General features: G+C 34.3%; 2 protein-coding genes across 3 annotated transcripts; both read right to left on the reverse strand.

Annotated features, from left to right (window-relative positions):
* Nucleotides 1-4,496: 4,496 nt before the first annotated feature.
* On the reverse strand, nt 4,497-8,790 carry LOC133695757 (ankyrin repeat-containing protein ITN1-like). Of its 2 annotated transcripts, XR_009842528.1 has the most exons (5): nt 8,543-8,790; nt 7,477-7,974; nt 6,226-6,635; nt 4,680-5,932; nt 4,497-4,580 (listed from the first exon to the last, which is right to left on the reverse strand). XR_009842528.1 is itself a non-coding variant. In XM_062117699.1 (4 exons), exons 1-4 carry the CDS (start codon nt 8,562-8,564, stop codon nt 5,099-5,101), a joined length of 1,764 nt encoding a protein of 587 aa, XP_061973683.1. In that variant the 5' UTR covers nt 8,565-8,790; the 3' UTR covers nt 4,497-5,098. The 2 variants fall into 2 exon arrangements, 1 of the variants encoding a protein (XP_061973683.1); XM_062117699.1 differs by having other exon boundaries at nt 4,497-5,932.
* Nucleotides 8,791-14,930: 6,140 nt separating this feature from the next.
* Nucleotides 14,931-17,304, reverse strand: LOC133696985 (3-ketoacyl-CoA synthase 19-like). Its single transcript, XM_062119297.1, has one exon. It carries the CDS (start codon nt 16,543-16,545, stop codon nt 15,187-15,189), a length of 1,359 nt encoding a protein of 452 aa, XP_061975281.1. The 5' UTR covers nt 16,546-17,304; the 3' UTR covers nt 14,931-15,186.
* Between the last annotated feature and the right edge of the window lie 8,901 nt (nt 17,305-26,205).

A 26,205-nucleotide genomic window follows, 5' to 3' on the forward strand; every position in this document is an offset into this window, starting at 1 on the left:
TATAAGGATATTTTCCAAGTTTAGGCTTTACTTGGCTCTTAGCCAACCTGAGAATGATGTGGGTCAGATTTTAACTATCTAGGCGACATATTTTATCTGTTTTAATAATTCAGTACAGAGGAAGGAGAAAGGACATCACAAAGATCTAGCAGAAACAAACAAATTGCAGTCCAACACGATGGAAAAGGTGAAAAGTCATTACACGCCAATGGTCCGTGAAATAAAATCTCTGTCCTGAAACAATTCAGGAAATTGTCGACATGGTTTTCAACATGATTCTTGAAGATTAATACATTCACCTTTGTTTCATTAAGTTTCAACATGAGAAAGAAAAGAGAATTGATCTTCTCACCATCTTAAGTTTCTCTAATAATTTGACCTTGCTTGTATAGAGGAGTCTCACTTGTCAGCAGCTCTGTAAGCATTCATTTGAAAACACCTAAAGCACAGAAAGGTGGAAGCTGATGCAGACCAGGCGAAGATAGAACATCATTGTGTCCAAGCCAATGATAGGGTGACAGATCTAAATCATGATTTGGATATAAAACCCCATCTGTCTGCCTCTTAGCAGCAACTAAGAGACACCAACCTGCATTTAATATGTAAACAAGGAAAAGCGATTCCTGATGGGAAAAAAAGGCGTGGTTTCTTCCAGCAAAATACATAAAAGTTAAACTAGTTGTAGAAAAAGATATAGTAGCCAGACTCCGTACACGCAGTTTTATATAGGGGGTGTGATCGGGATTGCATCCGTGTATCACGGATTTCGATAATGTTTGTCGTTGTAAAAATTAATTTTTAAAATATTTTTTATTTAAAATTATATTAAAATAATATTTTTATTATTTTTTAAAATTAATTTTTAATATCAACTATTCAAAAATAAAAACAAAAAAAATTGAAAAGCACGGCTCGAACAAACGGTGCCAAAGCTAGAAGTCATTAGCAATTTCTAACAATAACACTTTTATAATGGTGGCGGTCGAATTCATTAGCAATTTCTAACAAACTTTTATAATACGTAGTTTTCTAATAGTTTTGCTAAATATATACAATAATAAGACTTCTAAGTAAGTAAAATTACCATGGCCACATAACTACAAAATTTAGTAAAAAATTAATTTTATAAATTATTTATTAAGTAATGTTTAGTTATTGTGTCAAGACATAATTAAAAGCCTTGAAAAGACATAACAATGAAAATAAATTAAATATATGATTAATTCTATTTTAAAAGTATAAAAATCTACAACATTAAAATTGAATCAAAATAGATTTATTTTATATTTTTATTTTTATTATAATTATTCCTTCTAAGACATCAAATATATTATATTGCTCCCTGATAAAACGCTCTTGCGTCGAAAATGAACAGAGTTAAGTGATATGTCGGAACTATAAGATGTAAGAATACATCGGTAGAGGAATGGTCGATATAATGATCGATGACTTCGTTGTATAACGACCATTATTTAAAATAATGCCTATACATGCCCGGGGTTTTTTTTTTTTATGTCAAACCTATTAATTAAGTTGAGGAAAGAAATATTATAACCATACGAGAAAGAGGAAATCTTCAGGTGGCTCGTTTCCCTTCTTTTAATTGTTTTTTAGTGGCTGTGCTTGACCTTAAACTAATTAAGTGAACATGTCAGCCAGGATTTTGGCGCTATTAGAGCCATAGAAGGCTTTGGAAAGGCTAGTTCAGGTTTTTCTACGAGGAAAGTTAATGGTTGGCTGCCTTACATACCTGCTGGAAACCACTTAAATAAGTCACTCAGTTGGTACTAAATATTTTTCTATTGCCCCAATAAAATATGAAATAAACTAACCTCTGCCGGTTCACATGCCTGTTTGTTTGATCAGAAATTATAAATCAAAGACTTGTAGGTGGTTCAGATGTAAATGCGCTCGATCTTTCTATCGCACAATGTCATAATTGCGTGCCTCACTTTCGGAATAGCGGTCCATGATTCAGGGTTAAAGTACAAACTTTCTGGTGAAACCTGATACGGATTCTGAAAGTGTGAAATCGAGAATCAACAGTGGGAAATGTTTGCGTTGTTTTTAGTGAAAGAAGACATGATATAGCAGCCCAGTTAGAAGGACCTTTTGCAATTGTTCTTAAAGATTATATATAACCTCAGAGCAAGAGCACGCACGCTTACTAGCAGTCAGGTAAAAGATAGTAGATGAAGCTCAAGCAACTAGAAACTTTACTTCGTAGGGGTGTTTATAATGGCAACATCTTGAAATACACCAACGCAACGGAAAAGGATTGCATTTGAACCTAGTGTGATGCTAATAGTGATCATAGAATACAGGGAAATTCCCTCCTCGTAAGTTCACTGATCAAGCACTCTTCACATCTAGCAGCCTCGAAACAGGAAGCGCAAGGGCTTTCGTTTTGCTCAGTGCTGAACAGTTTCAATAATTGTCCCTCACTCTTGAACGAGAGAATGTCCACGCACGGGAAAGAAAATATGAATGGAAGATATATATGGGGAAGAGAAGAATCCACAATATATTCTTGAAGATGTTCAGAGGATCAGTAACTCATCTGGGAAGGGAGCACCATCAACTATGGATTCTTAATGGCCACCTTCAGTCAATAGAGGCTAGAAGCAATCTCCTGAGCCATAAAGCAGGAAAAAAAAGCAGATTAAAATGATCAGAAAAGGGCTGACAACAAGAATCACCACGTTGCACTCATGCAATGAAGCATATCAGCAAGCATTAAAGTGAAGATCCACTACTTGCTGAAAACAAATCAAGAAGTGTGTTTAGACTGCAATCTAACTAAGGCGTGAGTAAGATATCTGATGATCGTTGATCATTATAGAAATGATGCAGCAACACAGTACAGCAGCATTTAATTTATTACAAGTTTAACCACTTGATTTCTTGCATGATGACCATTGATCATTATAAAAAACAAAAAATAAATAAATCATATCAAAGACTGACGCAAAACTAAAATACACGCATGAATAATAATGCTCATCCTACCCTAAAATGAGTTCCCACTTTGAATGATTTCAAAGCGCAATTTCGTCAATCTGAGAAGTGCACTCGCAATCATAAATCGTAATCCACTTTGAACGCGCCGTTTTATTAATGGGCTTTGTTTTGAGAGAACAAGAATTCTCTCTAACTTTAATGGGCTCAAGCCTCAAGAGTCGATGGAGAAAATTGCCCAAAAGGCTCCCTAAATCCAAAGAGCGACTGCTCAATTGCTACTGCTAATAGGCCCAACAGATAGAAGATGGGGCCTTTTCTTAAAAAAAAAACTAAGAATTATCTTAAACTTTTGAAGAGTATGACTGATTTAAAAAAATATTAAATTTATTTTTTTAATTTTTTTTATATAATTATGATGTGCTGATATTTAAAATAAAAAAATATTTTAATATATTTTTTTATAAAAAAATCATTTTTAAAATGTACTACACACTAAGCAATGAATTTTTTTTCCTCATTCCTAATTTAATCTCATCTTTCATAAGATTTAAACCTTTAACTTCCAGTAAATAAAATAATAACAATTTTAATGTTTCCAAGTAATTATTTAAAATGAGAAATAGGACAACAATTCACCATCCCTTATAAATTTTTTGATTGTATAAATTTATATTTTCTTGGTAAATATAAAAGATTACCTCCGTTTCTGCCTCGCAGCCTAATTATTAGTTAAATTAGAGGTGAGTTGATGTCTGGTTCAATTGATTAAAATAAAAGCGACAACCTAATTATCCAATTTAAGGCTTAAATATATAATTAGGCATGAAATATTCTTTGGTGAGATTTTTGGATATGACCAATCACATTATGGATGGTTGGCTAGAGATGCATCTCTCCTGTTTCTTCAATTATTTTTACTTCTTTCCAGCCAGAGAGCATCATATCCTCCTCCTCCTATTATTTATTCTCGTTTCTTTGCATTGCACACCAGTCGTCTTCTTGACCCTTTTCACACGTGACATTCACACGTTTATATGTATAGCCGCCGGTGCGGGTTGAGAGAATTCTTGTGTGCTGTGTTTTTTAAAAGCTAAATTTAAAATATATATATATATATATATATATATATTGAAATAATTATTTTTTTATTTTTAATATTAGTGTGATAAGATCATTGAAAAATATTTAAAAATATATATTAATTTAATATATTTTTTTCGAGATAAACACGATGCAAACACAAAAGAAACAAACAGCCTTGTCACATTCACACATGTACATGTATAGCCGCCGGTCCAGGTTAAGTGCATTCTGGACAACTAGTTTGTTTGCTTCGAAAAAGAAAGAACCAAAAAAAGATACTTTTTTCCCATCCTCTTTCTTTTTGTCTATTTCCCTCTATGGATCTTTCATTGCATCAAGGAACAGCTAGAACTACTAGGCTGACAAGCAAACCTAAGCCTGATTGACATCTCGGAGCATTATCCTCCTCCACGGCAACGTTCAATCCACGATACCTTATCCGTTACATGTGATGCGCCATTAAAATAAATACATTGCATTGGACAGTAATTTAATACAAGTCTCGCCGTCTCATTTCCCAGTGAAGGGAAGCTGGCCTGAAAATACCAGATGAAATGAAACACACAGAAAGGGTCAGTTAATACAAACCATGTACTGAACTTGAAATCTTGCAAGGAGCTTAGTTTTAATTTTACATTCGAGGGCAACAGAAGTATCCCATAATCTGCAGACCAGTTGCAGTTATTGTTGTGTTCCAAGCACCATGAAAACTTAGCCTCTCAGATGGAAGATCATATAGGATAATTAGCAGTCCTCAAAGCATTGAAATTGTCCCTGTAGGAATGTCCCCCCACCCTAAAATGTTGCAAGGAAGGGTGGCTTCTTCTTTTTTTATTTATGCTGATGCTAATTGAAGTGCAGCAGCCTTGGAATTTCATTTTTGCAGTCCATGACATCTACAACTTTGGCTCGTGAAAGAAGTCATCCGCCAACATGCATCAAAGTAACTGTTGAAAGTACAGCTGCTTTTTATCAAGCATGAGGCTTCTGGTTACTTGCTCTCAACTCCCATATGTTTCTAGTGTACAGTTGCCAAAAGTTGCAGATTTACACGTCAAAGGGCAAAAATCCGATCAACTTCTGAATTAGAGAATTCTGAGTTATGATGCCACGAACTGGAACCACTTCTCCTTGCATGCTTATCCTTTTTCCTCATTGAGCGAATCCTCTTGGACTTCACCACATAATAAGTCATGGTTCCAAGAACTCCAGCCATTATAACACCGCCAACAATAGTAATTAACATTGCAGCCCATTCATGTTTACGGCCAACCACTATGTAAGAGGAGGCCATAAAAGCCACCGATGTGCACACAGAAGCCAACCACATTAATTTGTTAATCACCTCCACTACTCGCCTCTCTGCTTTTGTCTCACCCCTGACCAAAGTAATTTGAACCACCACAACAGCCAAGGACGTGAAGAGAGCGATAGCATTAAATATGAAGAAGATTTTGAAAGAAGCATGGGTCACCACCACAGCCGTTCCATTATCCTTATCACCACCAGGTACAGTGAAGATAGCTGCAAAAGCAACGGTCGCAAATAGCACTGCAACCACAGTTACAGAGTTGGTGGCATTGTTGATCCCTTCACGGTGTAACTTTCTAAGCTCTTTTGAAATATTGTGGACATTCTTGTTGGTCCTTCTGGTTTGTTCCAGCTGTGTGTGAACATCTTTCTTAATTTGAGTAACAGTTTTCCTCAACTCATCCCTTGGTTGGTTGAGTTCATTAGCTCTAAGAGCACCATAGCGAGAAAGGCACTCCTTTATATCTGATGATTCTTCAGAAAGGGTAAGCTCTTCCGCTAAATCAAGGGCAGTTTTGTGATCTCTGGTCAGAGCATTAACATTGGTGTCTGGGAGTGATAACAACTCATTCACTATCTGGAAAAGAAGAATCAAACCTGAGATGTTAGTTAAACCACTAAAAGCTGATTGATTACATTTTAGGATTCTTGGTGGGTTTTTAAACAACGAGATGGAAAATAATGAGCCTCCATATGATGCCAGAACCTCAGGAGGTGGGGTGTGTGTTATAACATAGTAAGAATAACACCTGGAAAACCCACCAGCATGATGCACATTTGTAAAAAACATGATCAAAATTAAAAATAGAAAAAGCATTTTGATACTGAGATATTGCTTCTTGTTTTGGGAGAAAGATTAAAAATTATCACCTCTACTCTCTTTTTCCTTGTTGCTACATGCAATGCTGTGTTGCCAAACTTGTCCGGAAGCATCACAATCGCAGCATCTGCATCGAGAAGCAATTTCACCACCTCACAACTCTGCCCTTTTACAGCCATCTGCAAAGCAGTCTGCCCTTTCTTGTCTGTCCTCCGTGCTAGCTGGGGATCTTTGCTAAGCAATGCTTTTACAATATCTACATGTCCCTGTCGGGCAGCTAAATGCAACGCATTTTTCCCATTAGATCTAGAAATCTCCAATAAGCTACCATCCTTTGACAGCAATTCAATGACTACTGCAGTATGCCCTCTTGTAGCAGCAGATACAAGAGGAGTTGCATTCGATGGGCCATGTGTTTGGCTCAGACTGGGGTCATGATCCAGCAGCACTTGGACAATGGCTGACATAAAAGAATTTTTGTGAGCATGTGTTCCCTAGAATTTTATAAAGCATATTGATAGTGAGAACATAACATGGTAGCCTATATGAGAATTCTTGTGAATTAAGATTTCACTATGCAACTTCTTATAGAAGCAAGATAAAAAAACATTGTCCCCAAGACCAACAATCTTCAATTTAAAAGATGAGACATGACTGACACCAGTCCTAGCAACTCTTTGGGAATAGGTGAAAGGAAGATGATTCATGAAATGGAAGTTTCCAAAAGGATTGTAGAAGCAACCAGGGAATACCAAAACGACATCCTCTACAGAAAACAGCCCTGGGAAAGCCACTATGGATACTCATCATCTTTCTAATTATATTCCTGTTTTCTGTGACTTTAGAAATAAAGGCATTACTGGTAACGCTCATGACCCACAAATTATGTTAGCAGCATCACTAATTGAGCACAGGTGATTCAATTACTAGGACTTCAGCATGTTTGCTTCGTATTTTCTCAAGGCAATCGAAGGCCGGAAAGCTACCTTATCTACTTTATTGAAGAATCATAATTCAACATGAACCTAAAGACTCATAATCATCATAAGCCACAGGTAAAAGAGCCGTTTAAAAGTGTTTTAAAACAACAACCAAAAGCCAGATTTCTTGAGATATATTAGATTGTTTTGTGGAAAGGTTAATGTAAGTGACTATAGAACTCCAATGCATGAGGGTATCAGAATCATTCAACTATAATCAAGAGATAATATACTCTCATTAAGCAACATCTCATTAAAAACGATCAAAATCTACAAATTTCTAGGAGCAACAAGAAAATGCTAAAAGCTGAAGATTATTACCGTGGTGCCCTTGGACGGCAGCAATATGCAACGAATCATACCCCGACCTATTCTTCCTCGTGAGGCCCTCCTTATTCGAATATTGCAGCAATTCCTTAACCACCTCAAGATGACCTTTATCTGCAGCAGTAAACAGCGCAGTCTCCCCCAATTCATTCACTTCATTAACCACTGATGCCCTTATCTCTGCGACCTCAGCATCAAAGTCATCCCCACTCGAAGTTCCCATCATTTTTGAGATATCATTGAGAATCCGCTGCACATCGTCCAAATTGCCGCGCTGAGCTGCCAAATGGAGCTCGGTATCATTGTGACGACCAGTGACTTGTTTTACATACTTCTTCTTCCCAGCTTGGTCAATTCGTTTGCCAGAATTCGATAAAACTAGAGCTGGGGCAGTTGATGTTGAAGATGGCGATGGTGTTGGTGATGGCTCGGCAAGAGCGTTTTGGTTTAGTTGTGGTTGCACTAATCCCTTCTCTAAATCCCTCTCCCTCCCTATAAAAAAATACCCATCAATTAAATAATCACAAAAATCATACCAAATCAAAATAATACTACAAAATTTTGATATACATCAATTAGATTTGTTCTTTTACTCAGCTTTGATTCAAGTGAAAATAGGTAGAAAGAAATGTTGTTCTCGAATAAAAATGGAGAAAAACTTTATAGGGGCAGTAGTAAAGATACATGATTTACTACATTCAAGGATCTAAGAATCTATTAGCATTTAGCAAACAATTTTTCTAATTCCATCTTACTTCGAAGCTAAGCAGATTTAGACTTGCTTGGAAAAAAAAAAATGTATATCAAAAAGCAAAAAAGTGGATTGATCAGAGAGAAATTCAAAAGTCTTTTTGGTCTCGAGGGAAAATCACATAAAATCAAAACTTTGTCATGTTTACTTCTGAATTTAGCTGCGAAACATGTCTCTCTTTTTTCCTACCATCAATAGAAGCAAACTGAGAAAAAAAAAAAGCAAGAAAGCAGATGAAGAGAACTTGATCTTGATCATTGGACAGAATCTAGAAATATAAATTGATGTGTGCAAAGATTGATACAGTACCTTCTTCCATAGGTGAAGCCATGGTTAGAACTAGCTAGTGAAGAGGGTCATGCGAATGAAAGAGAGAAGCTCGAAGGAAGCGAGAGAATCGTTGGCTGTGTGAGAGATGGTAATAACAAAAGATTAGTCAAATATAACAAGAAAAAGTGTGAAGATGGAAATTTCGTGGAAGGAAGGCAGTAAGATGAGTAATGACTAGGAAGCTAGCAATGGAGGTCCTTGTCATTCGCGTTTTGGCAATAATGCGATTCGAAAGTTGGGGCAGGCTAGAGAATTATTAAAAAATATATTAATTTAATATTTTTAAAAACAAAACGAATCCAAATACAGACATCTAAGAATTCTTTCCACGAAGGAAGATGTAAAAACGAAAACTGGATTTTTGTGATCGCTTGGTTGTCACAAGCAAACTAATTGATGGTATTTTTTTTACTGTGATAATTTTTTTAATTTTTTTTATTATTTGAAGATAAAATTTATTTTATTTTTTTATTTAGTGTTATTAATGTCTTCTAGTTTTTTATATAAAAGGTTGTGATAACATTTTGAAAAATAAATATATTAATAAATAAAATTAAATATTTTAAGAATTTTTTTATATCTATAATATTCTTGTTTTATGAGTGTTTTGACATATAATAAGTGATTACATCAATTGGTATTATAATTCAGTGATTTATAATATTTTATTTTACTTTGTAGTGCATTGTAAAATAATTATGGTTAAAATATATTGCATATCAAGATGCGCTTGGGTAGTAATGTTGTAACATTTTGGCCCAACTTGTCATATATTTTTTTTTTTGGCTTTACTGCTTTTATGATTTTATTCCTGGTGACACGAGCCCACATCTGAGCCTGATGCCCCAAGACTCATATGACAAGTTAGCAACCAGAACTCTTAATAAGACCAGCTACCAATCCCACACCTGTCAATATGAGATATGACAATTCACCCCCTTTAAGCCGCCTAACGACCCCTTTGACACAATCGAACAACCAGTGAGGTCGGCTCTAATACCGGATGTAACAACTTGACCTAACTTGCCATATATTGTCTGTTTTGGGCTTTATCCTCACGGTTTTGTTTCTGGTAACGTGAGCCCACATCTGCATCTGACGCTCCAAAACGCATGTAACAAATTAGCAATCATCACTCTTAATATGACATACCTCACATCGGCGGTGGGAGGGATTGGTAGCCATGGCTAGTAATCAAGCTTCTTGACCGAGTATGAATTTAGGATCTCAGAGGTTACGAGTTTTAGAAATTAACTCAAGTTTAAGATGTTCGTCCGGGTTTGGTTCCCTCTTTTTTCAAGCTTGTGTTTTTTTAGGTTTATCTCTCAATATTTATTTAATTAGAAATTGAGTTTTATTGTTGTTTTTATTTGCTTGTATTCAATACTTCATTATTTTTTTAAATAACCTAGGTTATCTAGGTTTTTTTATTTGTTTTTTTTATAAAAAATTACCTTTTTTAAAAAAATATATATTTTTAATTAAATTAATTGAATACACATGGGTATGAGATGTTCATTTTGTTATATTTCGAAAAAAAGTAAAAAAAACATTATTATTGGGTAGATATTGTTTTATTGGCACGAGTAATCGTTTGATTATATAAAAAATTTATTTAAATAAACAAAGTTAATAAACATAATTGGATACATGCCTTAAATATCTTGATTCATATGTATCTCTTGGTTTTTTCAGTTTAATTTTTACTTGTTATTAATGATTTTTTCTTTATATTTATTAGCGTAAATAGTTTTTAATTTATTTAATTAGATGTATGCATAAATTTTTTATTTTTTTTAAATTTTGATGTAAAAAACATGTTTAAAAAACTTGTGTGTGTGTGTGTATATAAATTATTTTTTTTTGGTTGAAAAACAAAATTATCTAAGAGAGCACGGTGAAATAGCTAGAAAGTGGGCTGGTTGGACCCTTACAACTGCTTTCCTAATACGAAAACCTTAGCTTTGGAGCCGCAGTAGTGGATCCATTACCAGTTCTAAATCCTCCACACCACAGGCTCATGACAGATACAATGTCGGCCTTTTAACTTAGCTGGGCTCACTACTGCAGCTGATGTGAACTTTGACCTTCTGTATGTTGGGCTCGAAATAACAGTTGACTGGGGCCACCTGGCTTTAGATTGCCTCCTCTCGACGCGAGACGGAGAAACACGATATGCTCTTTTACTTTTCTCAAGTTTCCGCTTACACTCATTTCTTCTCAATCTTCCTTGCTCCATGGAAGAGGATCCGGTCATGTTTATCTGCAATTTGCAATCTTCCTCCTTTCATCAAGGAATTACTCCACGAAATGCTACATTAAATCATTATTCTAAGGTTCTGGGAGGGTTCGTAGCTTGAAGTAAAAGGGTCCAAACAGAACTAGCTGCATGCCTGGCTTCTACCCAGAATCAATAGCCTTTTGCAGTTGCTAAATGGCCTTCACCACTTTTGAAAGACAAACAAGGAAACCTCTCCGGGTTTGTGATGCAAAAGTTGCTACTACTCGGTTACGTTGGGGAAGTGACGAAGGTGGAGGAAGGATAAAAGGTTTGTTACAGACGTTGAAAACCCTAAAGAACAAGAACATTATAAATATAGGAAAAATCTTAAAATATTTAATTTAATTTTTTTTGTTTTCTTTTACCAAAAAGCTATTATAATTATTTACATAGAAAAAACTAAAGAACGCTAATAATAAGAAATAAATCAAGGGAAAATATTCATTTTAAATAAAAAACTAAAAAACATTATAATAATTAAAGAATATAAAAAATTAAATTATCTAAAAAAATCTGTTTTTCTGGAAATAACCTTCATCAGGATATGCAAAAGAAGAACCCTCTTTATTGTCCGTACAGTCCAGCTCACGCCATATTCGCTGTCTGCCTGTCTCCTACTCCTTTTTCAAAAGCGAGACTCTGCACTGATCAGCATTATTAAAGCAATCAGCTATATTTATTATTTAATGTGTTTAGTTCATAACCTTAAAGATTTACAGCACAAAAAACTAACCCTTCTGTACAAGTTACTTCACGGCAGAGATATTATCAAGTTGATTGATTTTTTTCAGACTTGCAATCCCAAGCAAGGATTAGAGGTGAAAGAGTGATCGAATCCCTCTAATGACGTTTAAGTCGGATAAAATTACTAAGAAAATGATAATTTAAATGAGTTGTGGGTTGATGATCCCTTTTATATGGTAGTTTATGATATACATTTCTCAATCTTATTCTTCAGGTTTCTCTTTATATTCTTAAATATAATTTGGTATTTTCTTAGATCGAGAAGAAGATTAGAGATGGTAATGGGCTGAGTATGAAAAGGGTAACGCTTTACTGCTAATATAGCTTTTGGATATGGGTAGCCTTCCCATTAATTTTCTAAAAAGAAATTGACATGAAGGGACTTTATTCCTCAAACTTTTTGTCACAGGGACTAAAATGTGAGGATGGTAAAGAGAGCGGATATATTAAAAAGTAAATGAAATTCTATGTTTACCAGATTAAAATACATCCTCAAAACTATAAAAATCGAGTTAAAACAATTCTCAAAATTAAAAAAAAAAGAAGCCGAGAACTTATAAGTCATATGCATCAAGTGTGGATAATTTTTTCCTGACAACAAATACGTTAAATATGCAAGCTCTGGGTGAATAGTAAAGGGTATCACGTTTTGATTCTGGAAACCACGGGTTTGTTTTTGAGTTTCTGTTGGCCGAAGACAGGTTTTGATTCTTGAAACAAATTTTCTAGTTGATAGCATCGGCCAAGCACAAATCACTATTTCATTACCGAACACCTTAAACTGTAAAGTCTCACCTCAGACACGACTTTGGTCCAGCAACCGGCTCCATAATGGAGGAACTCGAAATTCAACTTAATTAATGGGGGCCTTCACAAGATGACCCCCACCTTTAAATATTGGAAGATATTGCCACTGTATCTTTTGTAAAAGGTGAAAGAAAAGTTTGCTCTATGCTTAACACATGGCTCCATGAGTGCAATCATGGCTTCTGTCCTCTCTTTTATTGAAACAGAGATGCCAGCCTCATGCTTCTTCTCTATATCAAATTAGCAAATATTCCTCCATCTTGTTTGTTTATGCAACGTACAGTAGTGTATATATATGGCAAAGCGAGTTTCCAATGGGCCTGCCTGTCTGGTTGGTTGCTTTTGAATACTGCTGCTTATGTGAAATCAATGAATGTCGCTGATTTTGCCCCATGGTGTTTTGTTTTGATACTGGTACGGGTTGCTTGAAATTTTAAGATGATGGTAAGCTTAAGTTTCGGTTCGGCATGTGCTGGCATTAACTATTGACAGGTTAACAAGACAGTAATGGCTAGTGTTTCTGAAGAAAGAAGAAATTGAATGTGATGATTGTGTTATTGACAGGCAAAGGCGCCAGCAAATATTAGAAGAAAGTGATGAAAGCAACAACTGACGAAGGAAAAGAGATGTAACTTAAAACTTTCCCAAAAGATTGTTGCCTATCAGAGATCAATTATCACTGCTCAGTATATTATGGGTATGCAAGCTGGTGTTATATATATATTGAAGACATTTTCTCAAAATGAAATTGCAGCTAGTATTTGGAAGCCATACTGTGCTGCATGCAGTGGGCGTAGACTTTCTTACTCTCTCTAGCCTAGGAGCGTAAGAACTGGATAGACGAGTGGCATCCAACATGCGTCCTTTCTTCACTCTGTCGCTCTACTTTATCCTTCCCGTCTTTCCTTCTATCCATCGCATCTGACAAATTTATTTTGCATTAAGTCAAGTTTTTGCGCGGGTAGGTGGCTCTATAATGTGAATTCAATGTGTATCAGAGGTAGTACTCTCGTAATCAATGCCTTTTCCTTTGAGCAGGTAGCAAGTATTTTCACTTTCCACGACAGAAATTAAAGGTGACTTAATGGCAAGGACAAACATCGAGAGCTTAACGATGGTCGCTACCATGCGAATTAAGATAATAGTTATATCGCACCGAGGCTTCTAGCACAGCAGCAGAGCAGAGGCAAAGTTTTCTTTTCTCTTTATCTTTTTTATTTGGATTTGAGTTTCAGCATATATATCTATTATCCCTCTAATATTTTACCTATTTATTAGACTTATAAAATGTTTAGTGAATTTGAAAATTAGTTATGGTACATATAAGTTGGTCCAAACACCTCAAATTACTAAAATAAAAAAATAATAATAATTATATCATCCTGCTCAAACTTGAATTACATGTCGACTGAATTAATCTGTCAACTGATGGGTTAATTTATTATTATTTTGTAATTAATACAACTTGTCATGCTTAACTTTAAAAAAATATTAAATTAATATTTTTTTAGTGTTTTGTAAAAATTTTAATATATTAATATTAAAATTTTAAAAATATATTTTAATATATTCTTAAACAAAAACTCTTTTAAAAATCACTCTACCTTAAACCAAAATAATAAACATACAACAGCTAGCCAAAGCCAGTATTCCAGCCCTAGAGATGCTAGTTAATATTGAAGCAAGATTTTTAGTTATCTTTCTTGTACCAAAAATATAGTAATAGGGTTAAGGATAACAATGATCATTGCCCAGAAACAAAAAAACAAAAACTCCAACTTACTTTTTGGATGGTCACAGTAAATATGGCAACGTGCACGGTCCAGATGCCATTCCTGAAAACCTTCTATAAACTGTGGTGAGTTTACAGCAGGACTGATGGTTGCCAAGTGATAACTAAGAAAACATAGAAATTCTGTTTCTCAGTATGTAATAGCTGACGATAGACATGTGCAATGCAAGCAATGGCGACAGTTCTCAAATATTGCAATGGCTACGGTAGGCCTGTAAAATAAACTGGCTTCCATTTATGATCAATTATTTATTCGTAAATATTCTTCTCTCTAATGACCAGGTGCTTCTGCATGCTGAGATGAATTGATAGCAAGGCCGATGTCTTCAGTCTTCTAAGGTTGTGAGCATGCAAGGTAAAAAACATATTTCCATCACCCTATTCTGTCACATTGCAGTAATTATAAGCCTAGCTTACACATGTGAAAAAAAAAAACAAGGTCCATGTAGAAATATGAACCACTCTGCCTCTATAAATTTCACAAACAAGCTGGTGAGATTAATAAGTTAGCAAAAAAAACAGTGTCTTAATCCCATGATTTAAGCAACATCGATATGAATCTCTATTGTTTAGGTGGATATAACCATGCTCTTATCGAGCTAGGATGTGAACATAATTAATTTTGCTTTTGTTAAAAACTTGCCCTGTCTCATCAACAAGGCCAGAATGATCCATCTAGCATGACAGGAAGTTGAAAGTTCTAACCAAAAGGGAAAGGAAAAACAAAATAAGAAAAGATGGCATAATAGAAATTCAGAGAGAGTTTGCAATAAAAAACACCAAGTCCATGCAGAAATAACTAGAAATTTGATGCCGCACCGAATGTGGGCATTGAGATACTAAGATACATTAATCTTTCACACCAACTGCTACAGTTCAGTATTAAAAGAAACAAAGGATATTCTGATACCGACTGTTGCTCAAAATCATAAAGAAAAGAAACATAGAAATCATGCCAGGATGGTTCAAAAGAAGGAAAGATCTGGGCAGGACTAGCATCTAGTGAAATCTAACAAAGCTGAGATATTCTTCATTGATCCAACTATACTTTTCGATGAATGGATTGACTGTGGTTTCTGGAGGATATTGGTCTATACTGTCTTTCCAAACGTTGACATCCTCCAGGTCCCTCATTACCTCCCACACACAGTTGTTGCACTTGAAACCTGCACCGAGACTGATCATTAGTATTTTATTACCTTTCTTAAGCCTCTGCTTGGCCTCCATGTAGGCTAAAACATACCAAAGGCCACCAGCTGATGTATTGCCAAATCGATGAAGTGCCATTCTAGTTGGCTCAAGATCATAATTACTAAGGCCTAAACTTTTCCCAACCTCATCAATAATTGCCCTTCCACCCGGGTGTATACAGAGATGGTCTACTCCAGTCTTCAGATTCAAACCTGCTCCCATTTCTTGAATACTGGTGCTTTTGGTTTTCTTTTCTCGAAGAGATACATAAACATAGCGAATTAGTTCACTTACTGGTAACAGTTTAGGTGCTAAGACACGGAGATTCAAAGCAAGAGCCTGAGCAGCAGATTTTTTAAGGCTTTTAGTAAGGAGAAAACCTTTATAGCCAAGGTCATCTACTGTTTGTGTGCAGCATCCATAGGATTCGTCTTTTGAGCCAAGATGCGTTCGTACAAGATGTTTCAATCTGAAGATGGCTTGACGTTTTAAAGCGCTGTTGTTTGTGAAGAGCATCGAGCAACCTCCTGAACGGAACAGACAGTTTGAGAGCATCATGGATTTTTCTTTGCCTTGGTACCAATTTGGACCTATCGATTCTGTACTCACAACAACAGCGAATGCATTTTTGTATGACTTGAACAAGTGCTGCACAAGATCAATGGATACAACGCTTGCACTGCATCCCATTCCAGAGAGGTTGAAAGTCTTAACGTCTGATCTCATCTTGTAACGATTAACAACGCGAGCTGCTAGAGAAGGTGCAGGAGAGAACAAAGAAACATTGACAACAAGTATGTCAATTTCTGATGGAGAAATTCCTGTTTTGGCAAAGAGCTTGTCGAGTGTGTCAAAGATGAGATCATCCATTTCCGTAATGGAAACTTTGAGAGTTGAGGAATCTTCCTGGCCTGAGATAATGTTTCTAGGGACATACGTTCCTTCACCAATGCCAGAATTAACAATAGTTTGTAATAGAAACTTGTATTCTTCTATTCCCAGGTTCTTATTTCTGAAGACGATTTTTGCACTAGTTTCTGTGTCAAGCTTCCTATCCTCTGGAGCTTTATAGCACTCGTAAGCCAGCATGTAGCAACAGGATTCTCTTTTCAGGAAAACCAACTTACAAAGGCAGAAAATAATGAAGAAGAGAGTACAGAGTATCATGATTGGCCCTATTGGAAGGAAGAGAGTAGTAGAAGTTGTGTGTGTGTATCAGAAGTGTTGAACCTCTGTCCTTTTATAGTACAATTTGAAGGTGATGTAAGTTCTATGCATGTCCATTTGCTTTAGGTGATGCAGTTTTCATCCAATAGGGATGAAGTCAAAATTTTGGATTCTTGGAAGTTTAATTTTCTCAACTACCTCCATGGATTGTTGTTTGCTGTAAATTGAAGGTGTAGATATCTAGGCCAGAGCCATTGATGGAGGCAAGGCCAATAGAACAGGACTTGCTACGTATATGGGCTTGAAGATGACAACCCGAAACCATTCACCATCTCACATGCCCACAGATTTCTTTTGAAAGTGCAAAATGAATAAGAAGGATTTTACACGCGCATGTAAGCAATCGCTTATAGCATATATATGTGAGGGGTGTGTGCGCATTAAAAGAATGGAAAAAATAAGATAAATATAAATTAAAAAATAATGATTAAATTTAAAATAAAAACTAAATTAAATTAAATTATGAGGGATGAAATTAAAGAAAAAAAACTAACCTACAAAAAATAAAAAACAAAATAAATAAAAATCAAATGAGGACTAACTTTAATATAAAAAATAAATGAGATCAAATGATAGGCAAAAAAAAAAAACTACAAAAAAAAACTAAATAAATAAAAATAAAAATTATGAGGACCACATTGTATAATAAAACAAATGAAAAGAAGCTTGTGTGCTTTGCCAGATAGAGAAGAAAGAGAAAAAAAAAAAAGGAGAAATAAGTCCACCACCATCATACCATATATCCTTCGTCGTCACGAGCACATGAAAATAAAAAGCTCTTGATACACTTGATACACTGTTTTAAATATTATCGTGAAAAGTGGTGTTTGAGAGCTGTAAGAGCTAACACGCAGCCCCTAAAATGCACGAGCTCCTCCCATTACATATGTCAACAACTTTGTTTTCCTGTTTTTTTATATATATATATATATATATATATATATATATATTCAATTGCTTTCAAGTTTGATTTACAATGCAAAGTGAGATTAAAAAACACTCAATTTCAAGAAAAATAAAATTGTCAAAGTAGTTAAATAACTACACTGTTAAAAGAAATTAAAAAACCAAAACCCTCCTTTGCCCTAGGTTATAATTTTTGTTTTTAAAGGGTAAATTAATAATTACATCGCATAATAAAAATTTAAAGAGACTGATCAATCTCCAAACAAATTGGTAATGCCATCGCCATGTTAAAAAACCACTATGCCCCCGTGCACTATAACAATCTACAATGCATTAAATCTGTACTGTAGCAATCCGCGTATTAAGTCTTACTACATAGTAAAAGGCTGAGCAGACTTTTTTATATTTTAAAATCGTTCTTTATTTATCTGGATCAACATGGAAATTAAATAATCCCATAGCTACAGCAGAAATTTCATAGTAATGTTATAGTTCCTTAAACTAGTCTGCTGGTATTGAGTATTTAACACGTTTGAATCTCAACGTTCTATATGGAGCAACAGGTCCGGCTTGTTTGTTGCTGCTGCTGCTTGAACCTTGGCTGTGACGCGGGCAATAAAACACCAAAACACCAGGAATAGGACCTACTCAAGATATCTACAACCGTACAGATTTGCAAACATCTTAAACTTTCTATGTTCTGCCATGAACTTGAGACACTTGAATCCGAAGACTAAATTGATAAATGAAACCAAAACATCGAGATTTCCATTGGCTCAGAGCATCAAAAGCATTGCAGAAGTTTCCAAAATTTTTGAGGTACAGAAAACTGGCGTGGTGCTATATGTCAACTTGCTGCACAAGCTTCATAGATTGGCCAGTGCAAAGCTGTCAGTCTCTGACAAGCTAGAATGGGAAGCTCGACGCTTGTACTAAAACGAATCTCTACGCATCCATTGACACCAGCCTTTCTCTAGCTAGAAACAACTCGCACAATAAATGAGTTTGATCGAGTTGCAATTTCGTGTGAAATAAATGAGCAGGACAGACGTCTCGTACAAACTTTACAATATCACTTGACCTGTACAATATTGCTTGGCTCTCTAGGGTCTAGAGTGGAAAAAGCTCACGGCTCACCACCACAGAACGACGAATAAACGCGAGCCTGACTAGACTCTGGACAGTCTAGGTTTGTTGGCAAGTAAAAATTAAATTGTTTGGTGCTATTGAATATGAACAAGATAATGATAATTATATGAGCTTATGTTAATTGAATTTTATAGGCACATAAACAACATTAATACCCAAGCACGTTATTTAGGACTTCTTCCCTTTGGATGCAGTTTTTATTTTCCAACACATCATTATGAGTCATTTGTAATTTTTCAACCTGAGATTAAAGTAACTAATTTTTCATTTCTGATGTTGCTGTTATCGTGCTTCGCAGGTAGCGGACAATGAAAAGGATAATTCTGGTTTAATAAGCTCTGAAGGAGATGTGTTGCAGATCATGGAGCTCAGCCATGCTTATTGCTGCGTAAGAATGTGTTTTTTTCCATCCGAGTTAATACTATCCAATATAGGCTCCGGATATTCCTTATTCTTTTAAAATGCGATGATGCGGTTATTTTTTAAAAATTTTTTATTTATAAATATATTAAAATAATATTTTTTTTTATTTAAAAAAAAATTAATTTTAATAACAGGAAATCAAAATAATCTAAAAATACTAAAAGAATTATTAATTTTTTAGAAAAAATAAAAAATAAAAAATTCTTTTAAAAACAGAATAATCTGCACAGATCGGCAATCAACACCTCCACCGGCCGTTGAGAGTTGAGGAAAAACTTAATGCTCTCGAGTCTCGACAGACTTTTAGTTAAGGATTTAAGACTCGATTTGAATGTCGACGTTCTATATGGAGCACCACGGGATAGATTATGCAAGCAGATATATATAACCTACCCTATATTAACTTGACGAGAAGCACGAGCTTTCATTAATCACAATCGTACGTATAGACTTGGAAATGTCCCTAGATTTTTATGTTTTGCCATGAACAAAATGAATTAAATTCAACTAAAATCATGTTTTAGTTTGAATTAAATTAAATTTAATGATTTTTATGTTTTTAGATTTTCATATATATTTTGCATATAAAATCAACTAGATGAATTAAATTCGCTCAACTTCAGTAACCTTGAATTACCCAGCTAATCAATTTAATTTTTTTTTCTACAAGAATCTTAAGAATAAAATTTAATATCATGTTTTAATTCTTCATCTAGAAAGTTTGATTTTAAGAGGGGAAAAAAAAACAAAGAAGAGATTTTAAGGCTTCTGATATTTTTTTTAAGACAGAATCAATAATATTGAGGCTACTTGCTAGTTTCTTAAACAAATTAAAATCAAATTTCTTTACTGGAGATTTAAAATAATTATATTATTAAATCTTAAATTTATTTTTTTAATTTTCAAAATTTAAAACCAAATTTTTCAAGAAAAAAAAATCAATTACGTTGAGAAATATCGATGTTAACGACATTCATGTCATTTTATTGCTCTGTGTGCAAACTATGGAAAGAAGCTTTAAAAAAGGTAACAAAAATATTTAATTTTAAATATATTTTAGTATAAGGAGGTAAAAACTAAAATTAAAGGTATAAAGGCTAATTAAGTTTTTAAATGAAAGTCATGAAAGATCTCAACAGTATATTCAAAGTAAATGAAATCAAAATACTGAAATTTCTGAACGACTGATCAGAGCTTCGAAAGCATTGCAGTATTTTCCAGATTATTATAATTAATAATTACAGAAAACTGGTATGTATTTACTTGTCGGCTGTCGCACTGCATTCTAGAATCAGAGATGCCGAGGGCAAAGCTGTCAAACGTTGATAAGAATGGTAAGCTCAAGGAGCTGGTAATAAAACAAGTCTCTAAGTATCACATTGACAGCTACCTAATATTAGACAGAAAGGACATCAACCATAAATGAGGTTGTCAGTTGATCAAGTTGCAATTTTGGAGTGTTCTGACTTTCGATAGATTAGCACATTGAAAAAAAAAATCTTGTAAAATATTACAGGTGAAAAAATAATTAAAAAATGTAACGTAAAGAGTCGTAATTCACAGATATCATCAATCTGCGGTTCATATTTCTCATAAAACACTCCAGCATCGCCATGGATGACCTTTTAGCTCTCTCCCATGATTCAAAAACTTTGATTTGCCAAATAATTAGCAACCACTCGTTGCAACCAAGCCGCCACCCCTCTTAGGAAAAAAAATATCACAGATTATATATATTTTTTCTCACCACCATTAATAGACACCCGAAACCCACCCCCATTTTTTTCTTTTCTTTCACAAATTAGGCCATGCTCCACCACATTGTCGTATGTTCCTCCTCTCAGCCAAAGTTTTTCCCACCGCCAGAATCAACTTCCCTTGTCCCCATCAAACCTCTCTCTTCACCACCAAGCAGTACTGACCAAATCAAACCCGTAAGCTGTTGCAGCCTCTCTTCAACTAAAAACAAAAAAAAAAGGCATCTCACGTGTGGAGGAAGGTCGATATAGGCTAGGAAAAGCGATCTAGCAACAAACACCAATCTCGTTCAATCGTAAGAGGAAAGCGACCGACGAAGACCGACCAACAAACACCTATGTGGCACGAACCGAACACTGTAGCACATCGGCAGGAGATGAGGAGGCAGAGCTCAAACTCACGCCGCCGTCGACCAGTTTCATCCGCCTACACCATATGAAAAATCAAAGTTTTTGGGTTTGGGGAGAGGGCCGAAAGGTCATTCATGGAGATGTTGGAGATGCTTTATGAGAAACGCGAGTTCCAGATACGTGTGAGTCACATATACCATTTACAACTCTTGAAACTATTCTAGATTCCTAACGAAAATTTTCAAATGCGTTATTTTATTTTTTTTACCGTGTAACAAAAAAAAAACCTTGTAATTTTGTGTGAGGTAAATTAATGAGAGGGACCCATAGGGGCGCAAATGAACCACGTATTTGTCTTAATAGTTATTTGATTTTTATTTTATTATTGTTATTTATATTATTTAAAATAATTTATAAAATATTAATTATTGTTATTTTAATTTTTTTATTTTAAATTTAATTTATTTTTTAGATTTGATTTTTATTATTTTAATTATTATTTATTTTATTTGATATAATTTATAAAATTATATTTTTTTCAATTTTATTTTTATATTTAACTTTTTAATTTGTAAAATTTGTTTCTCGTTATATTAATAAACTTGAAAAAAATAAAATATTAAAAAATTATTTTTTAATTTATTTTTTATAACATAATCAAACATTAAAAAATATTTTTCAATTTATTTTTTATTATACTATCAAATATCAAAAAATAATTTATTTTATCAAAATTTATTTTTTTAAAAAAAATATTTTCCAACAAACATACAAGATTTAAATAGTTACATGCTTGAACTTTCTTAAGATTATTAAAAAAATTTATAATTAAAAAATTTTTTATTCATGAAATTAATTAAAGTATATATAAACTCGTCCAGATATTAATATTAATAAAAAAAATAATAATGAAAGGGACAAGAGATCCTATTACAAATTACATTGCAATTACAATTATTAGATATGAAGATATGGAACAAGGAATAGTGTCTGATGCATATCTTAGTCATCAAATTTTTTTTATTTGTAATTCTATTCTTTTTAGTTGTATTAGTATTTTTTATATATGTTAAAAAATAAATAAATTAGAATTTATAAAGATTTTACTTATTTAATTTTAGTTTTTAGAATAATTATGTTGTAGTTAAGTTTATTAAGATGGATATGATGTTTTTAGGTGTTTTAAATTGTAAACAAGTTGAAAATGAATTTTAAGGTATTAAAACATGATTTTTAATTTTTCAATCACTTTAAAAATTATGCAACAAATTATAGGTTGTTTGCCACACCACATGACTTTCTATGTTTGCCTAAATTCACGGACCTTACAGCCAGTTTAATTTAAAATTTAAAATTAATATTTTCTCTTTAATTTTTATAGTTCATCTATTTTTAGAATATAAATTAATATGTTTAATTATTTTATAATTTTATAATTTCTTAAAGATATTATTATGACTTATTTTTAATTTTTTCCTTTTATATTTTATATACATAAATTATAATTGCATGACACATCTATAAAAACAAAAATCGTGTCTTCTTAACAACTATAATTAAACCTCTAAAATAAAATAAAGACAATAAAAATAATAATTGGGGTTAAATATTTATACTTGGATCTATCATTTATTTTTATAAGGAAAATAAGATTTTTGATTTAATATTTAATCAATATTAATAATTTTTTTGATTTATTAGTTTATATATTTTTTAATTTATTTTATTAAACACAAATAATAAAAAAATATAATACTAAAAAAATATTTAAAATATTAACACTTTTTTTTTTCTAAATTGAAAATTAACTTAAAACCTTACTTTACCATCGACTCGTTGGAGAATTATGTCCCTCGGGGGTAGGGGTGTTCACGGTTCGGTTCGGTTCGGTTTTTATCAAAAAAAGTAACCAAATCAAAATTTTTTTTTTTTTAAAAAAAAACCGAAACCGAACCGAAATCGGTTCAAACCGACCGGTTTCGGTTCGGTTTTTTATAGCAAAAACCGGTTCAAACCGGTTTGGCTCGGTTTTTTCGGTTTGGCTTGGTTTTGGCTCGGTTTGGCTCGGTTTTGGCTCGGTTTTTTCGGTTTTGGCTCGGTTTTTTCGGTTTGGCTCGGTTTTGGCTCGGTTTTTTCCGGTTTTTTTTCGGTTTCGGTTCGGTTCGGTTCGGTTTTTCCGGTTCCAAACTTAAAAAACCGAAACCGAACCGAACCGGTCGGTTTTTTCAAAATTTTAATCGGTTTAATCGGTTTTTTTTCACGGTTCGGTTTTTTCGGTTATTTTTTTTCCGGTTTTCTCGGTTTAATCGGTTTTTCGGTTTTTTTGAACACCCCTACTCGGGGGGGAGTGGGAAACATTAAAAAAAAGAGAAGAAAAAAGGCAAAGCCATGAAGTGGGCTTACTTGTCAATAGAAAAAGGCTCAAGTAGAACAGCCCAGCACCACTCCAACTCAAGCAAAATAAGAAAGGCCTAGAACCTGGCCCAAAACGTTTCAGGAAATGTCTTCCAAAAAGCACTTAAACTCCGCAATGCTTGTGTCCCCAGTCTGCAGGATCTGGAGTCCAAAAATTGCAACACCACGTATCAACAGATAATAAACGCGAGCCAGTGTAGCTAGGTTTCCCGGTTCACTTTTTGTCTTTCCTGACCAAATCAGGTCACATAAGTCTCACTCACAACTTCCTGGCCTCCACTGGGTGAATGGTGAAAGGTTATGGCGGGCCGGAGATAGAAGTTCATAGAGCTGCATCTGCAACTTAAAACATCATGCAGAAATCATTTGACCTTGGGCATTAAGACAATGAGCTTCTGCTTGTTTATGTAAAATATGCTTCTGTAATATATTTATTTTTTTCATTTCCTCATATTCGATTTTATTAAGGAAAATTTAGTCAAGTAATTATGTTTAAGTTGTTTTTATACTTAATCAAGCGTTGAAAAAGAAAATTATTTTCCAAACAGAAGTTATTATTTTACATAAAACAATTTTACTAAATTTTCTGCCTCGGTACCAATTTGGACCTTTTGATATATTCTGTACTCGCAACAACAGCGAATGAATTCTTGCATGACTTGAACAACTGCTGCACCCGCGCGTCCTACGGAGAGAGATGCGTGCTTATTTTTTTATTATCACGTAAACTAAGACAAGTTTTGAAGTTTCATCAAGTTTTATTGTATTTCCCATTAAATATGATCGAATGAAAATTTATTGAATTAATTAAGAGAAAATGGTACAAACAAAATAGTTATTTGTTATTTTTTACTAGACTTGTATTTTGAGACATAAAATTAAAAGGATTCAATCTCTCCCCAAAAAATAAAAATCACAATGTTTCTTTTTAAAAAATCGGAGTAAGCAATAAATGTCTAGGCCGAATCCATTGATTCGGGGCAAGATCATTAGAACAGGACCAAATATTTATATATGCGGGCCGGAGAAGTTGGCTGGCGTTTCCCACCGCGAACGGAAACCATTCACAATTTCACATGCCCGCAGATTTTTTGGAAGTAGAAAACGAACGAGAATGACTTCACACGTGCATGGAAACCATTGCTTATTGCGTTGCTCTTTAATGTGTGTGGTCGGCATGGAAATTGAATCCCATATCTACAGTAGAGCTTCCAAAGTAATTTCCCAGTTCCTTCAGCCAGGATATGCTCATAAAACGAAGATTAATTATCAGAGATGTCTATTTAAACTTTAAAGGTTGTTGATAAGAATTCTGAATAAAGATGTGATTGCTTTGCGAAAATTAATTTTTAGAAAGATTTTCTCCTTTTCCGTGTAAATATATATTGAAGTAGAAAATTGCTAAAAAAAATTACCCAACTTATGAATAATGATATTTTATAGAAAAACATTTTAATTTCATGAGAAAGAGGAAAATATTTTTATTTGAGACAACTCATGATATTATTCCCTAGCTTTATTACTTAACCACTTTAATAATCTTTATAGTTTTTGTTTTTAAAACTGAATTAAGATTTGATTTGATTAAGCGGTCAGAACCACGTTTTAATTATATTATGAAAAACATTTATATATTTAATGCTTTCCATGCTATGAAACTAACTTTCAACTGTAAACCTAAGTATATTCTAAATTGTTTGTAGATGGATGTTTAACAGAAAAGGCAAATGGCCTCGCTGCCTTACGCTGACATGGATTTCAGCTTGAGAGCCCTGGCCGGTCGAGCAGAAGGGTTTGGCCGGTTCTCCATCGGTGGCCTCCACGGTCCTCTCTACTCTGTCACCACCTTGGCTGGTCCTTTCTCCTCTCAAAATTGCCTTTTCAATCAACAATTAATTAATCCTTCCTTAACAGCCTTAATGATCAAACTATATATGTTATTATGTTTCTGTTGTTTTTTCAGATGATGGTCCAGGATTTTACGTGAGGGTTGCAGGAGACAAGAACCAATACGGGGCTGTGTTTGAGGTTTCTGGTGTTGGGTATACGATCAAAGTCCCACATTGACTAGAAATGGGGAGGATCATGGGTATATAAGGATGGATAAATATCTCCATTGGTGTGAGGCCTTTTGAGTATAACCCAAGAGCAAATCCATGAGGGCTTAGGCTCAAAGTGGACAATATCACACCAATGTGGAGATAGGTGGTGTCCATAGTCCTTACAAGTGGTATCAGAGCCAGGCCCCGGAGTTAGTCATGATGGATAAATCCTTGGAATGCCGAACAAAAGGTGGTGGGCCCCCAATCACGATGTAATCCATGGATCAGCTGTATTGGATAGGCGGTGTGCTCCAGATGCTTCATGGACGTGTCCTGATCCCAACACGGTGAAGAGGAGTTGACCTAGAAAGAGCAAAAAACTCTCAAGTCAGGTAGTGCTCTCCGGATGCTTCATGGACGTGTCCTGACCCCAACACGGTGAAATAGAGAATGAAGAATCCTGGTTGGTAGAGAGTGGATGGATGAATGATCGGTTTGAGGGGAGGCTCGGTGGTCCTTTGTTCTAGGGGAGGATTGTTGGGTATACGACCAAAGTC

Source organism: Populus nigra, chromosome 6 (genome assembly GCF_951802175.1).
Source record: "Populus nigra chromosome 6, ddPopNigr1.1, whole genome shotgun sequence".
NCBI classification, from domain to species: domain Eukaryota; kingdom Viridiplantae; phylum Streptophyta; class Magnoliopsida; order Malpighiales; family Salicaceae; genus Populus; species Populus nigra.